At 47.7% G+C, this 18,015-nt stretch overlaps 1 protein-coding gene across 3 annotated transcripts in view; it reads left to right on the top strand.

Moving 5' to 3' along the window:
- pik3c2b (phosphatidylinositol-4-phosphate 3-kinase, catalytic subunit type 2 beta) overlaps positions 1-18,015 on the top strand; it is an 85,267-nt gene that overhangs the window by 19,502 nt on the left and 47,750 nt on the right. For all 3 annotated transcript variants that reach the window (XM_030374518.1, XM_030374519.1, XM_030374517.1), the window contains exons 15-22: positions 87-229; positions 4,595-4,783; positions 5,691-5,784; positions 11,905-11,999; positions 13,373-13,553; positions 15,520-15,627; positions 16,724-16,816; positions 16,993-17,122. In XM_030374518.1, coding sequence (XP_030230378.1) covers positions 87-229; positions 4,595-4,783; positions 5,691-5,784; positions 11,905-11,999; positions 13,373-13,553; positions 15,520-15,627; positions 16,724-16,816; positions 16,993-17,122 — 1,033 coding nt within the window. The remainder of the gene's footprint in view (positions 1-86; positions 230-4,594; positions 4,784-5,690; positions 5,785-11,904; positions 12,000-13,372; positions 13,554-15,519; positions 15,628-16,723; positions 16,817-16,992; positions 17,123-18,015) is intronic.

Genomic DNA, 18,015 nt, shown 5'->3' with positions numbered 1-18,015 from the left:
TGCTCCTCTGGCCCCTAACTGACTGCTCCTCTGGCCCCTTACTGACTGCTCCTCTGGTCCCTAACTGACTGCTCCTCTGGCCCCAGGTGGACTTCCCCACCTCGGCGTTCGAGGTCCGCTTCAGCACCCCCGGGCCGGCGGACTTCTGCCCGCAGTACGAATTCTCCAGGCTGGACACAGCCAGCCAGCGCCAGCTGCAAGACGTCCTGCACAAGAAGTCCCTCTTCTGGTCAGACACGCACACGCATGGAACCGCACGCACATGCAGATGTATACTATGCACGCACGTGCAGATACATAAACACGCACATGCAAGCACATGCACACACATACGTACACAAACATACACACTAATAGACAGACGCACACTGAAATATTAATTAAATCAATAATAGTGAACCAAAAAAAGGCAGATTGGAGACGGACATGGTTGAACAGACAAAATCAAAAAATCAATAAACAAAAAAAGAAAATACGCATATTTAGACAGATCGATATGATTCGCGTCAAAACTGAATATGGAAATGTATAATGATACAAAGGATTTTCTGCTTTGGTCTCTATTTTTCTCCTATTTCTTCACAACGTAATTATCATGTTGGGAAAGGCTTGTGATTGTATGGGCTGTCCGAGAGGTTTCCAATGCAGGATACCTCCAGCTCTGTAACAATGTGCTCTGATGAGCACAGTCTCTTAAAGATGAGCAAACACACACGCACGCACGCGGTCTCCAGCCTTCTAGCCTTGTTTTAAAAGGATATATATATATATATATATATCTATAAGCATTTGTTTGTGCAGCACACGTAGCTTTCACATCAACCTGTATCAGACACTGAATTATCCGGCTTACTGTCAAACATTGGTATCCTGTTTAAACGTACACGCACGTATGCAAGTTTGTGCCCGGATGTTTTGTCTAATGAAAAAAGCAATGTCTTTAATTACACTTCCAAGAGCCAGCCACTAAGTTAGCAGCAAAGATGAGATGATTTAGAGCTGACCATTAGGTGTGTGTGATGAGCTGGTGTTACTATATAGAGAGGGAGGGGGGGGTGGAGGGAGAGGGCGAGATGGGGGATGTCAGACGTCAGACTGGCAGCTGGTGGCCACACGGCCCCCTGATCATAACAGCCTTCTACTCCTCCATCCCCCACTTCCTCCACCCTCCCCCCACCCACACACCCTCTTTGTTCTCTTATCGTGTGTGTGTGTGTGCGCAGATGCTTTTTATGGGAATTGGTCTAATTAATGTGAATGAAGCAGTAAGAACGCGTGAAACGATCTATTAACGCATTAAAAAATATATATTCAACCTATTTTAGTCCGACTGAATAAAAAACGAGATAGTCAAGGATGGAAGCCATAGTTATGAACATAGTGTTTATTTCTCTTTGGGCATGAACTAGGCATCTTGGATATCTAATGCAGGCCTTTTACAAGGCAAGGCTAGAGTCAAATCAGTCATGCAAAACCTACTTAAATTTACATTAAAGTTCTCACATTTTACTACTTTTCTGATCTTATTTTCTTATTATAGAGCAACCTGACATGAATCACAGCACAAAATACGTTGTCGATTTTCGGGAAACTCTTCCTCTCATCTGGGTGCCTTCAGCATTCTCTGTCAACACTCGGCTTCGTCCTTCTCCACCCCCTCGCCCCCCTCCTGCCAACCCCACTCCATTGTGATTGGTTACCTTCCGGAAGAGCATGTTGCAGCATTACCATAAATAGAAAATCCGGATTGTTCTACGTAGATAAATCGCGGAAATTTGAACAAGTGAATGGCGACCGGCGCCTAGTGTTTAGCGCTCTGCACAGCCTGCCCAGATGGTCAACAGGGAATACGTCTAGATGCATGTACGTCATTATTTAGTATGTTTAGTATTACTTTAGTATGTTTAAACATGTATATAAATCATTATAACAACGTTTATAGGTCTCAAAGTCGAAAAAGCATAATAGGTGCACTTTAAGGGAATTAGGTAGACGCCTTTACCCAAAGCCATTTACAATAAGTACATTTGTCAGAAGAAAGAGCAACCATACTATATTGATACAGTGAGGATGTTCATAGAGTGCCAAGCACTTAAAATCACTAGGTTATATGTGAAAATATATGAGATATGGGAGATATGAGTTCTCAGGACCACACTGTCCATCGTGATGAAGTCCATCGTGATGTCGTCCTAGTAGCATGAACACATTACATTATTACAGTACATATGAATAGTTTGAATCTGTCTCCTGTGTATTTGTGATTTAACATAGAAAATGGTACCATTATTTCACTGTTGCTACACTGAACTATTAATATACGTAGTGGTGTAAATTCATCATTTTCATTTAGGAAAATATCTTCCTCAAAATTCACTACCGTGAATTTGGATGCATCATGGTCAGTAAGTCTTGCTCAGGGAGGACTTGTTTGAACCAGGACGTGGTCGTAGACTAAACCGTGCCCTGGTATAAACAAGGAGCAGAGCCATGTAGTGTTCAGCGTGAAACTGTGTTTCTCCTATGAGGACACCTCTTGTAGTCATGAGTTGTTTATATATTCATATTAAAACGTATTTCATACATTTCATACAACATTAGTATTTATTCCTTTATCTTTCTGATAATGGACCTCCAGTGTCCTGGGGCAGCAGGTGTGGATGGTCTGTACTGACTTACTCCAGGCCATGTGTTGATGGTCTGTACTGACTGACTCCCCAGGTGTTGGTGGTCTGTACTGACTGACTCCCCAGGTGTTGATAGTGCAGCATTCTTCGAAGAAAGTAGTCCAATCCGTAAGTCCATCCAAAGTATTTCGGTATGGTAACTATGGAGCAAAAGGAGGGGAAGTGTGTCGAACACTTGCTGAGCGACTCCCAGCTGATCAAAACTCTAACCCGCAAGTCTGAGCTACCAAGAGTTTCTGAGGTCCAACCTCTCTGTGGAGATTGATAGGGTCAAGTGGGCGTGGCCTATATGAAGTGGGCGTGGCCTGTGTGACGTATTAGCCTCGGCTTCTTCACCTATCTAAAGGTGCTGCCTTCTGTGGATGGAGCAGCCTTCAGTAAGGTCTTGCTCCCCTTGTGGCTATGTACAATATTTACGGCTTATATGTTCGGTCCTGCTTCCTAGTGTCTATGTGAGGGTAATACAGCTTGCGTGTTTGAATCTGCTTCCTAGAGGCTATGTGGGGGCAGCTTATGTTCTTAAAATACGTAACAATAGTCTGTACTGACTGACTCCTCATGTGTTGATGGTCTACTAACTGACTCCCCAGGTGTTGATGGTCTGTACTGACTAAATCCTCATGTGTTGACGGTCTGTACTGACTGACTCCTCATGTGTTGATGGTCTGTACTGACTGACTCCTCATGTGTTGATGGTCTGTACTGACTGACTCCTCATGTGTTGATGGTCTGTACTGACTGACTCCCCAGGTGTTGATGGTCTGTACTGACTGACTCCCCAGGTGTTGATAGTGCAGCATTCTTCGAAGAAAGTAGTCCAATCCGTAAGTCCATCCAAAGTATTTCGGTATGGTAACTACGGAGCAAAAGGAGGGGAAGTGTGTCGAACACTTGCTGAGCGACTCCCAGCTGATCAAAACTCTAACCCGCAAGTCTGAGCTACCAAGAGTTTCTGAGGTCCAACCTCTCTGTCGAAATTGATAGGGTCAAGTGGGCGTGGCCTATATGAAGTGGGCGTGGCCTGTGTGACGTATTAGCCTCGGCTTCTTCACCTATCTAAAGGTGCTGCCTTCTGTGGATGGAGCAGCCTTCAGTAAGGTCTTGCTCCCCTTGTGGCTATGTACAATATTTACGGCTTATATGTTCGGTCCTGCTTCCTAGTGTCTATGTGAGGGTAATACAGCTTGCGTGTTTGAATCTGCTTCCTAGAGGCTATGTGGGGGCAGCTTATGTTCTTAAAATACGTAACAATAGTCTGTACTGACTGACTCCTCATGTGTTGATGGTCTACTAACTGACTCCCCAGGTGTTGATGGTCTGTACTGACTGAATCCTCATGTGTTGACGGTCTGTACTGACTGACTCCTCATGTGTTGATGGTCTGTACTGACTGACTCCTCATGTGTTGATGGTCTGTACTGACTGACTCAAGTTTTGATGGTCTGTACTGACTGAATCCTGCTGTGTTGACGGTCTGTACTGACTGACTCCTCATGTGTTGATGGTCTGTACTGACTGACTCCTCATGTGTTGATGGTCTGTACTGACTGACTCCTCATGTGTTGATGGTCTGTACTGACTGACTCCTCATGTGTTGATGGTCTGTACTGACTGACTCCTCATGTGTTGATGGTCTGTACTGACTGACTCCTCATGTGTTGATGGTCTGTACTGACTGACTCCTCATGTGTTGATGGTCTGTACTGACTGACTCCTCAAGTGTTGATGGTCTGTACTGACTGAATCCTCATGTGTTGATGGTCTGTACTGACTGACTCCTCATGTGTTGATGGTCTGTACTGACTGACTCCTCATGTGTTGATGGTCTGTACTGACTGACTCCTCATGTGTTGATGGTCTGTACTGACTGACGCCTCATGTGTTGATGGTCTGTACTGCCTCCCCAGGTTGACGGTGGAGGACAGGCGGCTGCTGTGGGAGAAGAGAGCCTTCTGCCAGGAGGAGAGCGCCGCCCTGCCACTGGTGCTGGCCAGCGCCCCCTGCTGGCAGTGGTCCTGCCTGCCCGACATATACGCCCTGCTGAGGCAGTGGGCCTGCCTGAGCCACATGGACGCTCTGGGGCTGCTGCACGCCTCGTGAGTCCGCCATTCAGGGGCCATAGGGACCGTATGATGGGGTGTGTGGGCCCTTCTCACCGGGCTCCTAGGATGAGATGCTAAACGTTATTAATGCTACATGTTGTATTATTGAAACTATAAATTCAACTATAACGAAGACTTGGTTAAGACTATCCGGGACGCAACGGATCACAAATCTCCCAGTTGAAATCGTGTCACGGTTTTTGAGTCACGGATCGCATCAACTACGACAACAAAAAGATAGCAAGACAAATGTGACTTAGCTTTCAATTGCTTTTTCGTTTATTTTCAACATCCATCAATCATTGTGCCACAGTGCCGACACACCGTTTTGTCCAATACCGCTTCTCCAACTCCTCCGCTTGCCATGCTGCACCGCTAATTGTTCAGTAGCCTATTATATATCAGCGAATCACGTGAATGCACAACTTTATTATTATTTTATATAAAAGAAATTATTTTATATTTTATTTTATATTTCTTTTATATTTCTTTGCATAGTCAGCCAATCCGCGGATCACGTGCATTCCGTGAGGGTTGATCCGTACGGATCACAGATCAACCGTGATCCGTTGCACCACTAAAGACTACTGCTGCTACTACTGCCCATGGGACAAAAAAACAAGCAGCAGTAGTAGCAGAAGTCCTGGTTTTGATCATTTATAACCTAAAAATAAGACAAATCATATTAATCGATTGATTATGTTGTCAAATAATATTATTGTATAGATATTTCGATAAAGTAAGTAGTATTGGGTAGGGTTTTGGGGCGAACTGTGAGTGTTTGTGTGGCTCTCTGTCTGACAATTTGTGTGTGTGTGTGTGTGTGTGTGTGTGTGTGTGTCTCTGTCTGACTGTGCGCGTGTGTGTTATGGATTAATCCTCTTTTTGTGTACTCTACCAGGTTTCCCGACCAGGAGCTGAGGCGGACTGCGGTGCAGTGGATGGACTCCATATCAGACCCCGAGCTGCTGGACTTCCTGCCTCAACTAGTCCAGGTAACGCACACCTTCCCCTGAAAGGACCCTTCTCACAGACATGCTGAGGTGCTGAGAGACAGAACACACCGTTCAGACAATTACCTGGGGGTGGGGTGATCAAATAAAATAAGTATGTTCTATTTCATTCTTACTGACCGCCAGAGGCAGTGCTTAACACTGGATGTTATCAATCGCGCATGCGCAGGTCGAGTATTTAATATCAACAAAGTCACACGTGACCGGGGATGACATCGGGCCGCCCGTCTATATAAGCCCACGTCACTCTCCCAAGATGTCCCTTGTATCTTCTCGCAGTAGCAAATACAGGTTTAGAGTACGAAATAAGCTTGAATAGAAGCAATATTAGCCGTTGACTTTTTGCTGGTAGCCCTGCAACCGCATCGTTGGAGCCACGGAATCGTCCTCCAAGGGCTGCGTTTAGTCACGCGCGGATATGTTCTGAACGCCGCTTACCGGTGTTTTCGCCGGTGAGTTCGGCTCACATAACGGTAGTCTAACACAGCGTCTTCACCAGCTGTAGCGGCTGCTGAGGTAAGTATTCTCTCTGTGTTAGCTTTAAAGTTAAGTAAAATAAGGGGATCCTGTTTTCGTGTAGGGAGTGGGTCTAGTGCAGGCTCAGAAGCTTCCCCGGCCACGGTTAAGCCAGTGGTCCGAATGGCACTGGCTTGCTTAGGCTTGGATAAGGCTCCAGCAGCAATCGCTCCAACTAGTGCATTCTTTAGTCGTGTCCCGCCACAAGATACCTTTTCTGTGCCTCCCTCCCAGCCATATATTGAGGAGCTTCACAGAAGCTGGCCAGACCCCAGATCTCTATCTCATTGTACCAGTGACAGCAGGGCCTTGGCTTCAATGCAGAATGCCAGCAAGCATGGACTTGACCGAATGCGAGCCGTAGAGCCGACCATTTCCTCCCTCATTGTGGAGCCAGAGGAGGTGTTGAGGCCGAATGCTCGCCGTCCCAGGCCACAGAATCGCATCACTGATGACCTATTAATGAAGTGCTATGACACAGCGTATCAGGAACTCCATGTCCCATTTGATACTGGCCCTGTCTCAGTCCCTGCAATCATCCAGTGCAGAGTCTAAGTGACACGTCTTTGCAGGCATTTGCCTTCATGACGAGAGAGCTCGGTAGGCTGATGTCGTCGCTTACGCTGGCTCGCCGCTAGGTATGGCTGGACCAGTCCCCATTATCAGAGCAATGCCAGAGGACCCTCCGCACTCTCCCCATAGTTCCGGGAGAGCTGTTTGGCCCAGCAGCACAACAGGCCTTGAATCGTGGCATCTAGGCTAACCAGACACGGCAGCAGTTTGCTAGCCTTCGGGGAGCTACATCCCTACCGAGACAGCAGCCTCCACAAGGTTATGGCACCAATCGTGCTCTGCCGCCAGCGCGTCCTAGTGGTTATCCCAGGACCTCACCAGCTCCTGAGCGACCCTATCAAACCCGTCGGGCTCCCACAAGGCCAGCACCAAAGAGGGGTCGGGGGTCGCGGTTTCCCTCCCCCAGGCCTCCAAGAGGACGTAGGGGCAGGTACTGACGGCTCAGGGCCGGGCATCGGGCGCTTCGCCCAGCAGCATCTCATCTGCTGGGGAAGTTGCACTACAGACCCTTGGGTGGTGGGCAGGCTTTCGCAGGCATACAATCTCCAATTCCGACGCCGGCCCCCAGTTTTCAGGGGGGTCAGACAGACTACAGTCAGCAATCCCACAAGGCGACAGGCCCTGAGACAGGAGGTATCCACCCTCCTGGAGAAGAAGGCCATTGAGATCATAGATCCTCAGACAGCGCAAGGTGGGTTTCACTCAGTGTATTTTTTAGTTCCAAAAAAAGAGGGTGGGTTTCGCCCTATACTGGACTTACGGGACAGTTATACTTTCAATACTTTCAGTTTTCTGAAAGTATTGCCCTTTCACATGCTAAAAACAGCGGAAGTGCTGTTTTTAGCAAAGCCGGTTCACATCAATAGATTTAAAGGATGCATATTATCACGTACCGATAGCACCACATCACAGGCCATACCTGCACTTCGCATTCGAAGGGCGGGCCTACCAGTACAGGGTCCTCCCATTTGGGTTATCCCTAGCCCCACGGATCTTCACAAGGTGCATGCGGGCAGCGCTCGCACCAGTGCAAGCCACCGGAATGCAAATCCTCCCTTATCTGGACGATTGGCTTATTTGCGCTCCAACACGGGAGCGGGCAGAGCAGGACACCACAGCCCTCCTAGGCCACTTGGAAAGGTTGGGTCTTACAGTCAACTATGGCAAAAGTTGTCTAATACCCAGCCAACAGGTACTGTTCCTTGGAGGTGTTGGAACAGTAACCTTGGACTCCGTCCAAATGCTTGCCTTCCCGTCTCCACGGCGGTTAGAGGCCATACTCCAGATCCTCCTGCATTTTCGGGAGAACAGGATGGTAATAGGGGTGTGAATCTTTGGCTTCAGACGATTCGATTCGATTAACGATTCAGTAGTTGGCGATTCGATTCAAGGACAATTTTTTTTTTTTGGAACGATTCGATTCGATTCTGTATACCTTGATTCGATTCAGTAACTTTGAACCAAAATTCTGTATCCGTGAAATAAACATGCAATAATGTGACAACCTGTCATGGGTAGATGTGTTGGAGCGTCTTGAACTAGGTGGAAAATCACTCAGGAGCCGACGAGAAGTTTGGAAAAAGATGGGATCTTTTATTTTCCCAATTTAAGGCCCATAAGGCAATAAAAATAAAACGAAAATCAACAAAAAGAAAAATACTTTTCACTAAACAAACTGAATGGGCTTGAGAGTCACAAAAACATCAATCCGAACTTAAGCATACTGGACCTTTATATTATTGCTAGATTTTGGCGTAGCCAAAATATACAAAAACTGCAATAAACATAATTACAAAAACTCGGGGTCACTTCCGGTTTACCCGGAAGTTATGACGTTAATTTAAACCCTGTTGACGCGGCACACATTCCCTAATACAAAGTCTAGACGAGACGCTGATAAGACGAACATTTACGCTGTGTTAACATGTAACTTTTAAACTAAATAAACAAACCTGGAATTTGACAACGACATACTTGTTTGAATGGTTATTGCAACAGTACAGGTGACGTTAATGGTAAATGGTATTAAACAGAACATTGTAATGATGGTACTTGCAAGATTGTATTAAACTGCCGTAGCGTGCATGATAAATGACATGGTTGATAAATGATTTTAAAACAGTAGGAAGGTAACGGAATACATAGTCAAACAAGACAAACACACACAGGCAACATTGACGGAAGCTATGCGCCCCGTCACACACCCCTTGTCAATTTTACCATAATTCTTTGCAAAGCCAAAATGCTTCCACACTTTGGATTTCAAGTTTGCTGGTGCATTAAGAATCTCGCTGCCGCTCTCTGCCATGTTTGAAATGCAGTAGTAGAGGGTGAGGGAGAAAAAAAACTCTCGTGGGACTTCCTTGCAAGCTGACTAGCTGATGACAGAGTTACGGATTACCGAGCTGCACTTCAAGAAATAAACGTGTAAACTAAGTCTTAAAACATTAATCATGATCGATTCATACGATTTAAAGCATTTATATCGATAATTGGTGAAGCCAAAGCGATTCATTCTATTTATTTATTTTAGCAGATCGATTTAGTTGAATCGGTAGGACTGACAATCGATTCATCGATGCATCGCATGAATCGTTACACCCCTAGATGGACCCCTAGCATTTTTCTCAGGCTGTTGGGAATGGTGACGTCAGTAACGTCAATAGTGCCACTGGGCCTCCTCCACTCCACAAGTTTGGACTAATGGCCTCCACTTAGATCCGAGGTTGCACGGATCCAGGAAGGTCAGGGTGTCCATTCAATGCCTCCTGGCATTACAACCCTGGAGATGCAGGGCATATCTTGCCAAAGGTGTCACACTGGGTTCGATCCCCTCACGCCGCGAGGTGGTGGTGAACGATGCTTCGCTCCATGGCTGGGGGGCAGTGTGGCAGCATAGGGCGGTGAGAGGGCTCCGGAGTGTGCAGCACAGGACACGGCCCATAAATGTGCTCGAGCTCTGTGCTATTTATTTTGCGCTCTGCGAATTCCTGCCATATTTGAGGGGCAGACATGTTCTGGTACGATGCGACAACAAGTCAGCTGTCTACAATGTGAACCACCAAGGGGGCACAAGGTCAGCTCAGTCATTACAGGTTGCACAGCAACTTCTTGTATCGGCTCTCCCTTACTTTTCCAGCCTCAGTGCTATGTACCTTCCAGAGCCACAGAACACGGTGGCAGACTTTCTTTCACGCCAGAAACCTCCGTCAGGGGAGCGGCGACTCCACCCAGAGGTAGTAGAGGCAATATGGAGCAAATATGGCACAGCAGAGGTGGACCAGTTGGCTTCAGAGTCCACAACACATTGCCTTCTCTGGTTCTCTCTGTCAGAGACGAGATGCCCTGGCACATCCATGGCCACATCAGCTCCTTTATGCCTTCCCACCATTTCCACTGATAGGGTTAACTCTACACAGAGCTCAGAAGGGGAACCACAGACTCCTGCTGGTTGCCCCAAATTGGCCAGGGAGACCTTGGTTTCCAGTAATGTACAGGCAGCTGGATGGAGATTCATGGTGCCTGCCGAAGAGGCGGGAACTGCTCTCACAGCTAGGGGCCACATCTGGCACCCCAGACCAGAGTGCCTGCAGCTATGGGTTTGGCACTTGAGGAGGTAGGTCAAACCATCATAGTCTCAAGAGCTCCCTCCACCAGGGCACTTTATGCTAACAGGTGGAAGATATTTGCAAAGTGGTGTGAGGCTCAGAGAGAGGTACCGGAGTGTTCCTCAGTGCCAATGATACTTTTGCAGTCCTTACTGGAAAGAAAGCTATCTGCTTCCACTTTAAGGGTCTATTTGGCTGCCATTTAATCCAGGCACATTAAGGTTGATAGCCAGGCGGTGGGGTCTCATTCTTTTGTGACCCGATTTCTTAAAGGAGCCCAACGGAGGAACCCCCCACGGGCAGTCAAGGTTCCCTTATGGGACCTACCTCTGGTACTTGGAGCCCTCCGTCTACCCCCATTTGAGCCCCTGGATCAGGCGCCACTGATACAGCTATCGGCAAAGGTTGCCTGTCTTCTAGCGATCGTGTCAGCCAAGCATGTGAGTGAGCTTCATGCGTTGTCAGTGAGTGAACAGCGTATACGCTGGAACTCAGACGGCACAGGGGTGGCACTGTGGCCTAACCCATCTTCTTTCCAAAGAGACTGCCTTCGGCCCACTATAATCAGGTCATAGAGCTAGCAGCTTATGGCCCCTCACACCCACCAGATGAGGAAGCTAGATCAGCAGAGCTACTCTGCCTGGTAAGAGCCTGAGATGTTACATACAGGACATCGCCAGTCCTGTGGCGATTTTTTTCGCCAGTCTGATGGCTTGTTTGTCTGCTACGGGGGCCCGAGGAAGGGGCAAGCGCTGTCCAGACAGAGGCTTCCCAAGTGGGAGGTGGAGGTAATTGAGGAGGCATACAAGTCAAGGGGACTGCTTCTTAACATCAGGGGACATTCCACCAGGGGTGTCTCCACTTCCTGGGCAGCACTACGAGGAGTGCCTCTAAGGGAGATTTGTGCAGCAGCCTCCTGGGCTTCAGCGTGGTAATAGTCATCCAGTGTTAAACACTGCCTCTGGCGGTCAGTAAGAATGAAATAGAACGAGAGGTAACTATGGTTCTATGAATTCTGGATGACCGCCAGAGTTCTCTGTTACTCGGAATCTTGCGAGAAGATTCTGAAGAGACATCTTTGAGTGACGTTGGCTTATATAGACGGGCGGCCCGACGTCATCCCGGTCACGTGTGACCTTGTTGATATTAAATACTTGACCTGCGCATGCACGATGGATAACATCCAGTGTTAAGCTTTGCTTCTGGCGGTCATCCAGAATTCATAGAACCGTAGTTGCATACGTAACTCTCGTTTTGTGAGTTTTAAGTATTAATTCTTGGCAGCATATTGCTGTGCTCTGTAAGGCCTGGTGTGGTCCTCCGTGTTATTCTGTGCTGCCCAGTGAGTCTTTACAGTCCAATGTTACGAACTGTGTTCTGAATGCTCTCTCATCCTCCCACAAAGGCGCTGAAGTACGAGTGCTACCTGGACAGCGCGTTGGTCCGCTTCCTGCTGCGGAGGGCCATCGGAGACGTCCGCATCGCCCACTACCTGTTCTGGTAAGAGACACGGTCCTCCTCCTCATGTCCAGTCCTGCTGCTTCCAATCCAGACAGAACAGCAGCCGGGACCGCGTTTCTGATGAGGATGATTTTCATGCCTTTATGGTCGATACCACTCCACCACCTTCATCACAAAGAGGTCATTCATGAATATAAAAAAACAGGTGACAAACACTCCTTACAGGTAAAGAATGTTTTCTCTTTTATAAGGGAATCAGTTGTAACCTTTTTAGAATGCAGACGATTACAATTGAAGAAGGTAATGTGAAAAAAACACGAGATGATGAAACAAATCAAACCCCCGGCCCCCTGTTTCCTCCTAACGAGTCAACGTCAGGAGCAACGGGCCATTTGATTCTTCCCATTGGCTGTTTCTACGTTACAACAGCCAATCAGTCCCCCACTCCCCACACGAGTCGGCACCATATCATCAAACCTGTCTGAAAAGATATTTGCGCTAGTGAATCTAAATAGGCCGGCAATATCGTGTGTCTTGAGACCCAACCGGTCTACAGGCCAATCAGAACCGCCTTCAGCCCTGATCGCACCCCCCATTATTGGGGGTTTGTGTTCCTATGGGGGCGAGCCTGAAGCATCTCCTGCTCATCGCTCCTCCGCCTGCACCATCACTAGCACTCAAAGCCTGCGGCTGGCTGCTCCTCCTCCTCCTCCTCCACCTCTCTTAGCCCACTGCTGGCTGCTCTTCCTCCTCTTCTCTAGGCCTCCTCCTCCTCTCTAAGCCCCCTCCTGGGTGCTCCTCCTCCTCCTCTCTAAGCCCCCTCCTGGGTGCTCCTCCTCCTCCTCTCTAAGCCCCCTCCTCCTCCTCTCTAAGCCCCCTCCTTCTCCTCTCTAACCCCCCATCTCTTCCTCCAATTCTCTAAGCCTCCTCCTCCTCCTCCTCTTCCTCCTTCTCTCTAAGCCCCCTCTCCCTCCTCCTTCTCCTCTTTAAGCCCCCTCCTCTTCCTCCTCCTCCTCCCCCTCTTCTCTAAGCCCCCTCCTCTTCTCTAAGCCTTCTCCTCTTCCTCCTTGTCTCTCATTCCCTCCCCCTCCTTCTCTCTAAGCCCCCTCCCCCTCTTCCTCCTCCTCTCTAAGCCCTGTCCTCCTCCTCTCTAAGCCCCCTTCTCTTCCTCCTTCTCCTCCTTTCTAAGCCCCCTCCTCCTCCTCTCTAAGCCCCGTCCTCCTCCCCCTCCTCTCTAAGCCCCTCTTCTTCCCCCTCCACTCTAACCCCCTCCTCCTCCTCTCTGAGCCTCTTCCCTCTCCTCTCTAAGCCCCTCTTCTTCTTCCTCCTCCTCCTCTTCCTCCTCCTCTCTAACCACCCTCCTCCTCGCTGAGCCTCGTCCTCCTCCTCTCTAAGCCTCCTCCTCTCCCTAGGCTGCTGAAGGACGCGCTGCAGGACCGTCAGTTCAGCGGGCGCTACCAGCACCTTCTGGCCGCCCTGCTGTGCTGCGCCGGCCGTGGCCTGAGGGAGGAGTTTGAGCGCCAGTGCTGGATGGTGTCCGTCCTTGCCAAGGTGGCCCAAAGAGTCAGGGACGCCATGGCCTCCAACAGACAGGTGGGGTTGTGGGTGGTTGTTTGAGATAGCGTGTATGTGAATGATCTATGGAACAATTGCTATTTTTTTTATATATCTTACTACTATAATAGCACACCTGTCGCACCAGGTACTCTAGTTGCTCATGTACGTATGTGCCAAGCAGCCTGCAGCTCACACAAGCACACACACACGGCACGCGCAAACACATACATACACCGCAAGCACGCACATACACAACGCATACACACACTGCACACACACGCACATGCACACGAACATACATGGAAACGCGCACACACACACACACACACACACACACACACACACACACGTACACACACGTACACACACACAGGCACGCGCACACACCGCACGTCAAGACAAAGGCAGCGACACATACATGGAAGCCATCAACACACGAGCCCAGGTAAGAACACACACGCACACACCGCAGCAACACTCGCTCAGGTAAGACGTTATGTTTTTAAACATAACGGCTCTGCCATCGACACACTCCCAGGTAACACGTTCTGTCTATAGAATGTTGAAATTGCGATAAAATAAGGGAAGAGACAATTTCTCACCTCGACAAGCAACGGCACGTCGTCATTTTGTCAGATAAAAACCGTTAAATTCAAACATTGCAACGACCGGCATAGCAACACAGAAGTCACGTGATTCTTAAAGAGAAAGTGTCCCTATAACACAGAACGAAAACATGTCAATAACACAGTATGGTGAATTATTTCTATAGAGTACACCACAAGACTACACTTTGTTGCTCAAACTTAATATTACTCCTCTCCTTGAGCCTTCCCAAATGTCTTGGTATATTGATACCCCTCCCCCTCCCCCCTGTGGACTGCTTTACTAATTGTTCTTATGTTTTGTGTGCATGCTATGTGTGACTGTAGGCTACTGCTGCCTGTCTTGGCCAGGACACTGGAAGAGATGTTTAATCTCTATGATTATTTTCAACTAACCAATAGTAGTGGCCTTGCATTTTAAAATGTCTATGCACTTTTCAGCCCTGAATAACAATACACTTTCCATTGAACAATTACCCCTGTTACCATAAATTCACAAATGTAATAATGTAATAAAATGCTCACACACTAGCTGCTTTCAGGCACACGTGTATGTCCATTTCCTGATGGGCCGTATGTGTGAACAACATATATTGACATTTGTACTCTGAAAATCTGTTGAATAATAATACCCCTGAGGTAGTATTTTCTCTGTAGGAAATTTATTTCATATACAGAAATAAATTACTGTATATGTGAATGAGGAGTAGAAAGTCGGTATTTCTCACAGCACTTCAGTGGGTGTGTTGATGACGCTTCTGCATGACAGAAGTGTAAATGATAATCAGCCTGTTGCCTTTTGTTCGCTGAATGGTTAAAAAATATTTAAATGTTGGCACTGCTATTAAGAGTCATTTGTGGTGAACGAATGTTATGTGTTGTAAAATTATAGGCAAAATGTTATTATATTATGCGCTCAGAAATTTGTTGTATTATCGACTGACCCACATTATTGCTATGGGTTTAATCACAACCAGAGGTTGAAAACTAGTTGATTTTAAATCTCCCATTACTCTTCGTTTGACTGAAGTGTTTTTCTTTGAGACGTATTTCTTGGTGGTTCGGTATTTCAGTGTTTCCACTATGAAGCACTTTTTTGCATTGTTGTTTTCTCAAAGGTACTCAGCGGCCTAACTTTTTATCTGTATTAACTTCTTCCTGCTGTGTTGTTTCACTTGTTACAAACTTTATTTATTTTTTGATCCAAAAGCATTTATCACGAAACCTTTGATTTTATTGGATCGATTTATACTTTTCCTGGAAACTCTCGATCCTCATCTTGTGTGTGTGTGTGTGTGTGTGTGTGTGTGTGTGTGTGTGTGTGTGTGTGTGTGTGTGTGTGTGTGTGTGTGTGTGTGTGTGTGTGTGTGTGTGTGTGTGTGTGTGTGTGTGTGCAGACGGTCCTTAGGGAGGGTCTGGACGAGATGAAGCAGTTCTTCTCTGTCAACAGCAGCTGTCGGATGCCCCTCAACCCTGCCCTGCTGGTGAAAGCCATCAACGTCCAGGTACTGAGGGAGTCCAGACCACACAGGGTCCAGGTACTGAGAGAGTCCAGACCACGCAGGGTCCAGGTACTGAGAGAGTCCAGACCACGCAGGGTCCAGGTACTGAGAGAGTCCAGACCACGCAGGGTCCAGGTACTGAGGGAGTCCAGACCACGCAGGGTCCAGGTACTGAGAGAGTCCAGACCACGCAGGGTCCAGGTACTGAGGGAGTCCAGACCACACAGGGTCCAGGTACTGAGAGAGTCCAGACCACGCAGGGTCCAGGTACTGAGAGAGTCCAGACCACGCAGGGTCCAGGTACTGAGGGAGTCCAGACCACGCAGGGTCCAGGTACTGAGGGAGTCCAGACCACGCAGGGTCCAGGTACTGAGGGAGTCCAGACCACGCAGGGTCCAGGTACTAAGGGAGTCCAGACCGCGCAGGGTCCAGGTACTGAGGGAGTCCAGACCCAACCGAGTCTAGATACGGAGGGAGTTCAGACCGCACTGAGACCGGGCACTAAGAGGGTCCAGACCGGGGTTCCTAGCCCTTTGAAGCGAGGTTAGGCACTTTGGAGGAACCAGTCGGAGGAAGCTGTTGGGATGTTTGCTGTCGAAGAATGTTAAAATTATGACATGGAATGTCTTCGAGGAAATACTTCATAATACTAATAGTTTTAATACCTATCAGGCATACCCTAGATTTAATGTAGGGAGGATCAACCAATTTGCTGCAAACTTTCAACGCATAAGTCCCCCAAAATCCCCTATCAGTTGAAAAGTGGCTCTATAGAAATGTTTGTCATTTAAAAAGTTTAGAAATGGGATTTCTTTCGTAAAATAAACGGAATCTAGTAAAAACGCTATCGGGAGCGGTAGTTTCCTATTGGCTGAACACAACAGCTTAGTGAGTTGAGTGTATGAAACACTTGTTTCTATGAACATCCTTACTGTACCGACGGAGATATATCATTTATCCTTCTTTTGACAAATGTTATGATTGTAGGTCACCGGGGTTTCTTCCCCCTGTCACCAGGGGCGGCCCGCTAGATGCTCTCCCTGCTCCTTCCTCCTGTCTGCATGTTCCTCCCTCCATTCAGTCTCTCTTCTGTTCCCAGTCCTGCTCCTTCTTCAACTCCAACGCTGTTCCCCTGAAGCTGTCCTTCCAGAACGTAGACCCCCACGGAGACAACATCAATGTCATATTTAAGGTCTGTGCGCTGGTCAACACCATTTAGAATGAGTACAATTTAGTGAACACACCATTGACCAGAAGTTACCTTTCATTTTGATTGTGGCGATGGATTTACGGCAAAGCTTTCCATGCATAAATATACTGAACACAGTCGTGTGTGTGTGTGTGTGTATGTGTGTGTGCGTTGCCCAGTCGGGGGACGACTTGCGGCAGGACATGCTGACCCTGCAGATCATCCGCATCATGAACCGGATCTGGATCCAGGAGGGGCTGGACATGAGGATGGTGATCTTCAGATGCTTCGCCACCGGCCGGGGGAGAGGTGACCATCGCTGAGCAGTCAATACAAAACCATTAGGTTCAGTGAACACTAGGGATTAGTCGGTCGCGACCGATTCGCTCACAACGAACGAATCCCGAGCGTGAATGACAAGAACTGGTTCCCCAAAACAAGAAGAACTGGTTCTTTGATTCTTTTTAACCAAAAATATGGTCACGTAAATAAAATATACAAACGAACAGAGCTTTGTCTCCCCGCGACTTATATTGATTGAGTCTACAACGTTCTCAAAGATTCAGCCAATGAAAGGTAGCAATGGTGTTGCAATGGCACCTGGGTAAACAAATGACAAGGCGGAACCGTCGAATATGCGCGCTTTCTCCCATGTTCCAATACCCGTACTGTCCGTACTTACTAGCCAAAATTTGAGTACGCAGTACGTTCCAATTCAGATCCGGCGAAAAGAAGTATACTTCAAGGACCCGGATGCCGTACTCAAAACGGGCTAAATGAAGTGTGGATCGAAGGACACTCCCCGTACTCAACGGCAGCCATCTTAGCTACGTAGCGGAAGAGGCTGAGCCAAAGTCTGCGCATTTTCCACATAGCCTGCATTAATAGAGTAATTTTGTAGTTTTTATAGCTTTTTATAGCTGCTAGGCGTAAAGAGTTCAACGTTCAAAGCGGGATGTTTATTGCGGGGGTGGAGCCACGGCGGCAGTCGTGATCATCATTTCCGGTAAGTGCACCACAGAGTACTCGATTTGGAAAAGCACTCGCATCTGAAAAAAGACACCAAATGACGTAACGAACGAATCAAAACGAACGAATCAAACAAACGAATCGTTGTAGTGAACTGAACTGTGAACTGAACTGAAAGAACTAGTTCCCGGAAAAGAATCATTTTGCCCATCCCTAGTGAACACCATTAGGAT

Source organism: Gadus morhua, chromosome 13 (assembly GCF_902167405.1).
Source record: "Gadus morhua chromosome 13, gadMor3.0, whole genome shotgun sequence".
Lineage (NCBI taxonomy): Eukaryota > Metazoa > Chordata > Actinopteri > Gadiformes > Gadidae > Gadus > Gadus morhua.
This window is presented reverse-complemented; position numbering and strand designations above follow the sequence as displayed.